This window comes from Atta colombica, unplaced genomic scaffold (assembly GCF_001594045.1).
Source record: "Atta colombica isolate Treedump-2 unplaced genomic scaffold, Acol1.0 scaffold203, whole genome shotgun sequence".
Classification (NCBI taxonomy): domain Eukaryota; kingdom Metazoa; phylum Arthropoda; class Insecta; order Hymenoptera; family Formicidae; genus Atta; species Atta colombica.
In genome coordinates, this window is record NW_017259298.1 from 285,772 (window position 1) to 298,417 (window position 12,646).

Sequence of the window (12,646 nt, forward strand, 5' to 3'; positions counted from 1 at the left end):
ATATTTTGAGTAATATGCCTTGCGAATAGCATAAATGGGAGAAGGTATAATAATTTAATAACAGTTAAAAAAAAATTTATTATCGTGTATGGAAATATCGTGAATAAAAATATAAATAATACATTTAGAATTAAAAAAGTTTAATTAAATAAGAAGTTCATAGAAATCTTCTTAGATAGGCAATACTGCAACGATAACTGATAAGATTGAGATATTTTCAACTAGACGAACAGTTTAATTTAATGCATCTTTAATATGAGATACGATCTTGACATATTCCAGCAATTATAAAACTAACTAATTATTATAAATTATTTTATTTAGTTACTTATTGTAATTAAGTTATAATTTTTATTAATTGACATAAGTTTATCTAATTAAATTTTTAATTAATTGTTTAAATAATTGCATTTAAAATCAGAAATAAATTTTTATTTAAAATAAATTTTTCTCCAATTCATCTTTCTAGATACTTTTTAATGAAAAACAAAACGTATTACAATTATTTTTATAAATTATACTTGCCTATAATTTGAATTCTTTAAAGTAGGTTAAGTAAAATTTAAATAAATTTTCTTTTATCCACAAAATTCAAATAAATTCAAAAGACCAAACCGTCTTCTCCGTTATATATTCTGTATGCAGGAAAGGATATGCATACAAATTCGTGAACGTGAGTGCATAAAACCATCGTTTTATATCATGCACATACAGAGAATGGAGAGAAAATAAATATGCGAATCATGAAGAAATCAAAAATTTGAGAAAAAGATAAATCTATAATATAATCTATATAATCTATAATATAATCTATATATATATATATCAATCAATTAAATTTGATCTCAATTAAATTAAAATAATCTTGCATTCAATATGATGCATCTATTATATAAAATTATATTTTAAAATTATATTTTAAAATTATATATCATTACTTTTACGCATTACTGAAACTACACACATGTTCGAGAATATATGTGTAATACGAATGATGTATAATGTATGTGAACGATATATATGTAAAATCCTTCTAAATTATTATCTCATGCAGATTGAAAATTGAATAAGAATTTCTACTGTTAGTCATTAATCGCTTTCGACTTTCGCTTATATAAAACAGATAATTCATTGAGATCAGAAACGATAGAGAGAGTAACAGTTAGTCGATCACGTCTAAAAAAGTGAAAGCATATTACTCATCAAAAAATGATAGCAATATTTCAAAAATAAAAAATGGTCCCTTAATTATTGATAAATTTTCTGCTAAAAGAAATATATACATATCTAAACACGCAATATTGATTTTGTTTTAACTTTTATATAAAATTTATATTAAGTATTTTTTATGTCGTCCATAAACACGATAAAAACATATGTAATACATATTTCATTATAAGTCTAAGTTTAAGATTAATAAACCTGTTAATGGAAATTTTAAGTATATTGACATAAATTGATGAAACAAATCATAAGTATGTATAAATATCGCAAATATATTACATTTAAGATAATGCTTAACTTTTTAAATAAATAATACATACACATAAAGTTACAAGAAATGCTAAATGTATATATATATTAGATGTAGTAAAAAGAAATCCATTATTTTTGTATGAAATTGAATGGAAAAATAATGGATTTCTTTTTATTACACCTAATACATATATTGTATAAAATGAAGACGAAACTTATTAGATTTTTGTCTCTGAATAAAATTCTTTTTCTCTCTTTCTTATTTTCATCCCTTTTTCTTCCTTCCTTTCTTTTTTTCTACACAATCGATGCATAATTTATATTTAAAATACTTTAGACAGTTGTTGCTAGTTTCACAATGTTTGGAAAATTAATAGCTGAGAATTACAAATCGCTCTAACTACAGAAACTGGAAATGCCAACTATGATATTTCACGATATGCGCTTGCAGATCGCATCAAATACTTAATTCTACCGATTGATATTAAAGGCCAACTGTTTTTAAACACAACTCAATAAATACATCATGTTTCATTGGAAATGTCACGTGCGTGGACAAAGCAAATTATCGCGATTAACAACTGTTTCTTATTAGAAAAAGAGTCTTCTGCATAAAGATAACATATATGATAACTAACAATAAATGTAGTTCACGCGAATTTACATAAATAATTATAGCTTTATAAATAAACATTGAAAAATACTATCTATGCATATGAAACATGCATACTTTTAAATTTTTATTAATCATAATAAAAATTTAAATACTTTTATTGTCATTAGAATCATTGATGACGTAATACGATATCACTAGTTCCTGTGTGGACGGAATAATATTTTCTTCGATTTCAATTCTAACTTCTATAATTGTTTCATTATTTATTTTTATCCACTATCACCATTATTCCTTTTTTTCATTGAATAAATTATCTTAAAAAATAATAATTTTTTTTAAAACTCAAATGTTATTATTGAAAACATTCTTTACTCTTTTGTGTATTATATTAAATATATTTTATGAAGAAAATTGAATAAAGTTTTATAAAAGAAGTTAAAAAAGTTTTACACATATACATAAATTCGATTTTTTGCAAATAATAAAAAACAATTATTTTTCAGGTGATTGCTACTTCCATGTCGCAACTCACTCAGGAATTAACAAGCACCAATCGAGATAGCGGAGTGATTTTAAACATCAGCGATGAACAAAAAATTCAGTACTTAAGCCAAAACTTTGAAGCAGGCAAGTCCAAAAGTCTTAAAGATAGTGAAAGAAATATAGATAATAAAGAATTTGACACATAAATAAAGTGAGTCCATAATTTTAATATGTTCCATTTTTAATATAAAATGCTATCTAAAATGAGACGTAAAAATTATAGGTTTCACTTTTTCTTATGGTCAAAATTTAGATATAACAAGTTGCAATTACAATTGATTATTGTACTTTACAGATGCATACAAATATGGTTACGATGTTAATCCAGATGGACAATTTCATCATGAAATACGTGGCCTACATGGGATTACCTATGGATGTTACGGCTACGTTGATCCCTTTGGCCACCTAAAAACAACGTTTTATATCAGTGACGGATGGGGTTATCGCGTTGTTCAACCAGGGAAGGACGTGGAACTTTTCCTTCACAAGCATGAACATCACGAAAACGAAGGCAAACATGATCATCACGAGCATCATGGTCTGATTACATCATGGCGAGAATTACATTTCCCCATGGTGTGTGCGCAATACACGAACATTCCACCAAGTGAAGGAAGTATGTAAATAAAGATATACCATATGTAATCTGACAGTAAAGTTTCAGGTCTGCAGAAATAAAAAAAATACAAATATCTCATAACAAACATTATATTGTATTTTTTAAATTAAAGTCGTTCCCCATAATGTCAACACATTTAATATATCTATTAGATATTCGAAACTTTTTTTAAAATCTATAATTGCAATTCTGTTTAGTGCAGTCATTCCTTTAAAAAATCCTCGATGTTTTGAAAATATTTATCTTTCAAAATATTTTAGAGCTTTTGGGAATAGCATTCCAAATTTCAAAAAAAGGTTTACGGTTTGTATCAAAGATGTAAAATGCATGCATGTTATGAAGAATTACTTTAAAGTTTAAAAGATAAAAAATAATATTAAAAGAGTTCTATTGTATAAAATAAATTTATTTTTTTTTAAAGATAAAATACAACACTTTATTATGTGTAATATCTGTGTTTCTTTACTATAGTTGGGAACTTTATTGTCAAGTTATGTATATTATACATAAAAACTGCAAATGAATGTATTATTAAAATAAATATCACCTGAAATTTTAAGCAGCACCTATTGGAAGCGGATCAATAATTCAAGCAAAGCCAACTCGACCTCCTTATAGGCCTAACTCATCAGGTATAAAAATTTTAGATACTATATTATATATAATATTAGTAACAATGTATTTAAAATTACATCATAAAACATATATATAGAGCAATATTATATATAAAATTAATTACATTATTAATAAACTTCATAATGTATTAGAGAGTAAAAGATGTATTAAAAATTAAAAAAAAGAGTAACATTTGATACTGTATTTTTTTCATAAAAATCATTACAATTAGACGATAACAGAAATAATACTAAAACTTTGACTGTCAGATTGAATGTTGAAGCATCAAATAAGAAGATACCCCTACATTTAATATTATTATTAATTAAGAAATCTTATCAATGTAGATAAAATAGAAATATATAAAATATGTTTTTATAGATCGTAATTGTCGACATAAACAATTAAGAGTAAAAAAAGTAAACAAATGATAATCAGGCAATTGGAAATTGGCGCTGGAACTGGAGGTTGTTTTTCTTATTTTTGCACTGAAAATTCATTTTTATGTAAAAATGAAAATAATAGAAATCTCCAATGAGCTTAATAATCCTGAACAACATTAAAGAGGTTTTAGCCGTCGGTCAGATATTTTAGTCAAATATAATACTAATGTCGACAGTATTGTAACTATTAAGCCTTAAAACTCGCAAAGTACTTAATAAAAATGAACTTAATTATAATGTTTTGGAAAGCTCTCGAGATAAGCTATAAGAAAATGTAATGAAAATTTGAGGATTCCGTTTAAAAAAGTCAAAGACCTTGCTCTGACCTTAATAACGCCATATAAGATCAAACCAATGATACCATCTTATGTCTCTCTTGAAACCATACAACTTTTGTTTGAAATTCTTTTGTATCTTCCATATTTTTCGAGATATTTGCCTAGGATGATTAAAATGAAACACACTATATGTACAATTGAGTATATAAAATAGAGAGAGAAATAATATTATGCAAAATATAATATTTAAATAATATTATGTATAATAATATATATATATAATTGAAACGAAAATACTCATATTCATTTCTTCACTATGCATGTCATTTAAAAACTATTTGTTTAGGATCATTGTGAAAATTCTGCAAACAATGATTATCAAAACAACAAATTTCAAAAATATATAACATACTACAGGAAATGGAAAGTTATTTTTTAAAATAAGTTACAATTATTCGTTACCGAATAGAAAAAAAAACAAGTTATTATTACTAGTTATTGATTTTTAAAATTAATTCGATACGTAAGAAAGTAAGTTTTCGTTATTTTCTTAATACTTTTTTAAAATCAACGATCGCCAATTACAGCGGACGGACATATAGGGGCTTTCTAGTCTCAAATGTTATGAGTAGCTTGTGTTCAATCGTATCATGTGCAAAGTAATGATAACAGCAACTGTAAAATTCATTATCGTTACCGAAAAAATATAACTTTGTCACAGTTATCAAAGAAAAAAAATGACGCAGTTATCAATAAAATTAACAAAAAAAAAATAAATTGTAACTATATATCATTATAAGTAACAAGTTATTTTCATTCCCTGACATACTATCAAAAAAGAGCCTTGACACATACTTTATAGACAATCCCTTTAATAATCAACTCTTCAATAATAATTTTAATTATTTCAATACATTATAATTATCATTTCCAGGACATCCGGGCATTCCCGGTATTCCAAGTACACCAGGAAAACCAGGAACGCCGTCATATCCAGGGCATCCAGGGACTCCTGGCATCCCTGGTACTCCAGGGATACCGTCATATCCAGGGCATCCAGGGACTCCTGGCATTCCTGGTACTTCAGGGACACCTGGAATTCCAGGGACACCGTCATATCCAGGGCATCCAGGGACTCCTGGCATCCCTGGTATTCCAAGTACATCAGGAAAACCAGGAACACCGTCATATCCAGGGACTCCAGGCATCCCTGGAACTCCAGGAATACCAGAAAAACCAGGGATACCGTCTTATCCAGGGCATCCGGGAATTCCTGGCATACCCGATATTTCAAGTACACCAGGAAAACCAGGAACGCCATCATATCCAGGGCATCCAGGGACTCCTAGCATCCCTGGTATTCCAGGGACACCTGGAATTCCAGGGACACCGTCATATCCAGGACATCCAGGGATTCCTGGCATCCCTGGTACTCCAGGAACACCCGGTATTCCAAGTACACCAGGAAAACCAGGAACACCGTCATATCCAGGGCATCCAGGGATTCCTGGCATCCCTGGTACTCCAGGAACACCCGGTATTCCAAGTACACCAGGAAAACCAGGAACACCGTCATATCCAGGGCATCCAGGGACTCCTGGCATCCCTGGTATGCCAAGTACACCAGGAAAACCAGGAACGCCGTCATATCCAGGGATTCCTGGCATCCCTGGTACTCCAGGAATTCCAGGAAAACCAGGGATACCGTCATATCCAGGACATCCAGGGATTCCTGGCATCCCTAGTACTCCAGGAACACCCGGTATTCCAAGTACACCAGGAAAACCAGGAACGCCATCATATCCAGGGACTCCTGGCACCCCTGGTACTCCAGGGACACCTGGCATTCCAGGGACACCGTCATATCCAGAGCATCCAGGGACTCCTAGCATCCCTGGTATTCCAAGTACACCAGGAAAACCAGGAAAACCGTCATATCCAGGGCATCCAGGGACTCCTGGCACCCCTGGTATGCCAAGTACACCAGGAAAACCAGGAACGCCGTCATATCCAGGGATTCCTGGCATCCCTGGTACTCCAGGAATTCCAGAAAAACCAGGGATACCGTCATATCCAGGACATCCAGGAATTCCTGGCATCCCTGGTACTCCAGGAACACCCGGCATTCCAAGTATACCAGGAAAACCAGGAACACCGTCATATCCAGGGCATCCAGGGACTCCTGGCATCCCTGGTATGCCAAGTACATCAGGAAAACCAGGAACGCCGTCATATCCAGGGTTTCCTGGCATCCCTGGTACCCCAGGAATACCAGGAAAACCAGGGATACCGTCATATCCAGGACATGCAGGGATTCCTGGCATCTCTGGTACTCCAGGAACACCCGGTATTCCAAGTACACCAGGAAAACCAGGAACGCCATCATATCCAGGGCATCCAGGGACTCCTGGCATCCCTGGTACTCCAGGAATACCAGTAAAACCAGGGATACCGTCTTATCCAGGGCATCCGGGAATTCCTGGCATACCCGGTATTCCAAGTACACCAGGAAAACCAGGAACGCCGTCATATCCAGGGACTCCTGGCATCCCTGGTACTCCAGGAATACCAGTAAAACCAGGGATACCGTCTTATCCAGGGCATCCGGGAATTCCTGGCATACCCGGTATTCCAAGTACACCAGGAAAACCAGGAACGCCGTCATATCCAGGGATTCCTGGCATCCCTGGTACTCCAGGAACACCCGGTATTCCAAGTACACCAGGAAAACCAGGAACGCCGTCATATCCAGGGATTCCTGGCATCCCTGGTACTCCAGGAACACCCGGTATTCCAAGTACACCAGGAAAACCAGGAACGCCGTCATATCCAGGGATTCCTGGCATCCCTGGTACTCCAGGAACACCCGGTATTCCAAGTACACCAGGAAAACCAGGAACGCCGTCATATCCAGGGATTCCTGGCATCCCTGGTACTCCAGGAACACCCGGTATTCCAAGTACACCAGGAAAACCAGGAACGCCGTCATATCCAGGGATTCCTGGCATCCCTGGTACTCCAGGAACACCCGGTATTCCAAGTACACCAGGAAAACCAGGAACGCCGTCATATCCAGGGATTCCTGGCATCCCTGGTACTCCAGGAACACCCGGTATTCCAAGTACACCAGGAAAACCAGGAACGCCATCATATCCAGGGCATCCAGGAACTCCTGGCATCCCTGGTACTCCAGGGACACCTGGAATTCCAGGGACATCGTCATATCCAGGACATCCAGAGATTCCTGGCATCCCTGGTACTCCAGGAACACCCGGTATTCCAAGTACACCAGGAAAACCAGGAACGCCATCATATCCAGGGCATCCAGGAACTCCTGGCATCCCTGGTACTCCAGGGACACCTGGAATTCCAGGGACACCGTCATATCCAGGACATCCAGGGATTCCTGGCATCCCTGGTACTCCAGGAATACCAGGAAAACCAGGGATACCGTCATATCCAGGACATGCAGGGATTCCTGGCATCCCTGGTACTCCAGGAACACCCGGTATTCCAAGTACACCAGGAAAACCAGGAACGCCATCATATCCAGGGCATCCAGGGACACCTGGAATTCCAGGGACACCGTCATATCCAGGACATCCAGGGATTCCTGGCATCCCTGGTACTCCAGGGACACCTGGAATTCCAGGGACACCGTCATATCCAGGACATCCAGGGATTCCTAGCATCCCTAGTATTCCAAGTACACCAGGAAAACCAGGAACGCCGTCATATCCAGGGCATCCAGGGACACCTGGAATTCCAGGGACACCGTCATATCCAGGACATCCAGGGATTCCTGGCATCCCTGGTACTCCAGGAACACCCGGTATTATTCCTGGCGTACCCAAACCAGGAACGCCGTCATATCCAGGGCATCCAGGGACTCCTGGCATCTCTGGTACTCCAGTGACACCTGGAATTCCAGGGACGTCGTCGTATCCAGGACATCCAGGGATTCCTGGCATCCCTGGTATTCCAAGTATACCAGGAAAACCAGGAACACCGTCATATCCAGGGCATCCGGGTATTCCTGGCGTACCCGGTATTCCAAGTACACCAGGATCATCGTCATATCCAGGACATCCGGGCGTTCCTGCCATCCCTGGTACTCCAGCGATACCTGGAATTCCAGGGACACCGTCATATCCAGGGCATCCAGGGACTTCTGGCATCCCTGGTACTCCAGGAACACCCGGTATTCCAAGTACACCAGGAAAACCAGGAACGCCATCATATCCAGGTCATCCAGGGACTCCTAGCATCCCTGGTACTCCTGGAATTCCAGGCATACCAGGAAAACCAGGAACACCATCATATCCAGGGCATCCAGGGACTCCTGGAATCTCTGGTACTCTAGGGACACCTGGAATTCCAGGAACGCCATCATATCCAGGATATCAAGGAGCTCCAGGCATTCATGCTATTCCAGGGACACCAGGAAAACCAGGAACGCCGTCATATCCAGGACATCTGGGTATTCCTGGCATATCCGGTATCCCAAGTACACCAGGAAAACCAGGAAAACCAGGACCGTCATATCCAGGACATCCGGGTATTCCTGGCGTACCCGGTATTCCAAGCACACAAGGAAAACCAGGAACGCCGTCATATCCAGGACATCCGGGTATTCCTGGCATAGCCGGTATTTCAAGTACACCAGGAAAACCAGGGTCTCCTAGCATCCCTGGTTCTCCAGGAACATCAGGAAAACCAGGAATACCGTCATATCCAGGTTATCCGGGTATTCCTGGCATATCCGGTATTCCAAGTACACCAGGAAAACCAGGAACGCCGTCATATCCAGGACATCTAGAGATTCCTGACATTCATGGTACTTCAGCAACACCCGAAATTCCAAGCAGACCAGGAAAACCATTATATCCAGGAACTCCTAGTATTCCTGGTACTCCAGGCACGCCAGGAAAGCCAGGAATACCGTCATATCCAGGGTATCCAGGAACTCTTGGAATTCCTGGTACTCCAGGGATACCTGGGATTTCAGGCATACCAGGAAAACCATCATATCCAGGTCATCCAGGAACTTCTGGAACACCTGCTATCGCAGGCATACCAGGAAAACCAGTAACATCACCGTATCCAGAGACTCCAGACTTATCCGATGTACCAGAAACACCAAGCACGTCGCAATATCCTGGTCACGCGGGTACATCTGATATTTCTAGTTCATTAGAAACATCTGGATTACTTCCACATCCAGGTTATTTGGGCACACCTGGTATTTCTGAAATAATCGGAATATCAGAAATACCAATAACGTCATTACATCCCGGCGAACATACAGGGATTTCTAACATTCATGGCACAATCGAAATTTCAGGGTCACCTGGAAAGCCAGAAATTTTGTTGTATCCCGAACATCCTGGAACTTCTAACGTTGCTGGCATTTCCAGCATATCAGGAAAACCAGACAAACCAGGAACGCCGTTATATCCTGGATATCCAGGAACTCTTGGTTTAACTGGAATTTCAAGCATTCCAGGAAAACCAGCAGCACCATCATATCCAGGATATCCTAGCATCCCTGGTACTCCAGGCATACTTGGGATACCAGGAACACCAGGACGACCAGGAATGCCATCGTATCCTGGACCTCTAGGAACTCCAGACATTCCCGGAATAGTCGAATTATACCCAACGTATCCTGGTATATCAGGAATTCCGGGAATACAAGGAAAACCGGGAACATCATATCCAGGACACATAGGAATTAGTATCGCTAGCACATCTGGCACTCTCGGTATATCAGAAATATCAGAAAATCTAGAAAAACCAATATCATCATATCCTGGATTGTCTATTTATCCTGTTACATCAGAAACACCTAATGTACCTTTACAATCTGAGTCACTAGGTAAACCAGATGATTTATTATATCCCGGGATTACTACTATACCAAATAGACCAAGCATTTCTTTCAAGCCGAGTAAACCAGGTATTAAGATTATTTAATTATTATAATTATAAAAATATTATTCTTGTCAAACATTAGTTCTTGTATAAGATTTGAATATATAATAATAATTTATTCATTATTGTTCTGATTACATCCATGTAGGTTATCCGAGTTATCCTACGTATCCAGAATATATAGAAGATTCAAAGAATCCAGAAGGGCCAATAGGACCTGAGGGTCCAGTGGGAAGTGTAGGTCCGATTGGTGGCATTGGAGGTATCGGTGACGTTGGTCCTGATGGTCCTGACGGACCATGGCCAACCGGTTCCCCGGGTCCTAATGGACCATGGCCTGGTGATCCAGATTATATACCCGGAATAAAACCAACAAGAAAACCTTCGCATAAAAGTTCAATAAATTATCCTACCACTGAGTCATTTGACACAGACAGATATAACTCCATCTCGAAATATAGTTTTAATAATAAAACTGATTCTTCACATACGGGCTATACTCTAAAGGATATCAAATTATCGAAATTGTCACATCCAACAAAAGTTAATACATCTTTATATATAAAGCATAGACCTCAATACGGAACTCAATCCACATCGTCAATCTATGGGGAAAAAGAAACTATCTACAACGCAAATAAAATCAATTCATTGTTGCAAACAGATCTGACACCGTCATCATTGAAATATGAGACCGAAGATCAATATACAGATGTGTTAAAACCGAATTCACAATTTTATGATCACTTGATACATACAGGATCACAACAAATAAAGAAACCTCCGAAAAATAACTTGAAGCAATTTTCTGTGCACGATCGAGATCAGTATCAAAAATCAATATTTTATCCATTTTCTAACTCACAACAGCAAAAGCCTCCTAAAGGCTTAGATCAATCTGATAAATTAAAACAACAAGAAGACAAATTTAATGTGGATGGACAATATAATAATTCTGCCGATGCGGATGACAAATTGATTTCTAACGTGTCCTTTCAATCGGATGGACCTTCCTCTGCTCCGAACAGACAGGTAAATGCACGCCTTGAGCAGACATTCCGGGTGAATCCCGTTCTCGACAGTATACGGGTTCAGCCGCCCAGCTCCATCAACGTCAAGCCCTTATCGTTACCTGTAGGGCCAAATTCACAAGCATGTCCCTGTTACTTAGTCGAGCCGAATAACAACACAAACGTAGCAACCAGCTCGACTCTCACCTCTATCATTGGGCAATTGGGATTCATTCCTGTTATCTTCGTACCATACTGTCCTGGCAAAGAGGTGGACAGCAATAAGATGAAACTTATGTTCCCGTCCGCTACTCCTGTTCCATATGCATGCGACACATGTGATACACAAGACAACAAATTTGTTGTAAAAACGCTCGATATAAATCAACTTGGCAATATTGATTATCTTAAAGAGGCATTATATCAATCCAATCTTGGCTTTTTGAATGTTCCAGTTAAGACCAACATCGAGCGAAGAAGAAAGGCGAAATGAAGAGTGTAACACTAACTTATTAAGCTTAAGTTGTGATCGTTCTAAAAAGAGCTTATTTTCTGCTAGAGAATAGAAATAAATATAGGATATTGGCATTGCCTGTCCGTCAGCTGCTGGTTAGTTGATGGATAGCCAAACTAAAGATATTTGCCGAAATAATCAATAAAAATAACCAAAGCTAATAGAATATATAAAACCTTCAAACTAAAAATTGAATTAATAACAAATTTTTCTAGTATCATTTTTATTAAATTAATTTATCCTGTAGCTGCTTAAAGGACAGACAGATAATTAATTTTCTGCTAATATTTGATTAATTAAAGAAATTTGAAATAAAAATATCTACAAAAACATATTTTTTGTAGATATAATTTTCATTAACATTATTGCTTTTGAATTCTGTACATATTGCATAATTTTTTATTATTTAAATTATTTAAAATATATGCTATCCTACATTATTTATAAAAATGACAATTTTCTAAGTTGATAAAAATTATAAAACTTATATTAAATTCATTACGATTATTTATTCAATATTTAGTTTGATGTAAAACTAAGAAAGATTTTTGTAGATGCTATTTAAAAATTCTCTCTCTCTCTCTCTCTCTCTCTA

General features: G+C 36.9%; 1 protein-coding gene across 1 annotated transcript in view; it reads left to right on the top strand.

Annotated features, from left to right (window-relative positions):
- Window positions 1-12,197, top strand: part of LOC108687224 (collagen alpha-5(IV) chain-like) — a 20,757-nt gene extending 8,560 nt beyond the window's left edge. The window contains exons 2-12 of the mRNA XM_018192885.1: window positions 2,596-2,719; window positions 2,931-3,254; window positions 3,818-3,889; window positions 5,528-5,671; window positions 5,897-6,202; window positions 6,275-6,490; window positions 6,608-6,787; window positions 6,860-7,012; window positions 7,292-7,300; window positions 7,697-10,552; window positions 10,676-12,197. Of these exons, the coding sequence (XP_018048374.1) occupies window positions 2,596-2,719; window positions 2,931-3,254; window positions 3,818-3,889; window positions 5,528-5,671; window positions 5,897-6,202; window positions 6,275-6,490; window positions 6,608-6,787; window positions 6,860-7,012; window positions 7,292-7,300; window positions 7,697-10,552; window positions 10,676-12,030 (5,739 nt within the window). The 3' untranslated portion in view covers window positions 12,031-12,197. The remainder of the gene's footprint in view (window positions 1-2,595; window positions 2,720-2,930; window positions 3,255-3,817; window positions 3,890-5,527; window positions 5,672-5,896; window positions 6,203-6,274; window positions 6,491-6,607; window positions 6,788-6,859; window positions 7,013-7,291; window positions 7,301-7,696; window positions 10,553-10,675) is intronic.
- Window positions 12,198-12,646: the final 449 nt, after the last annotated feature.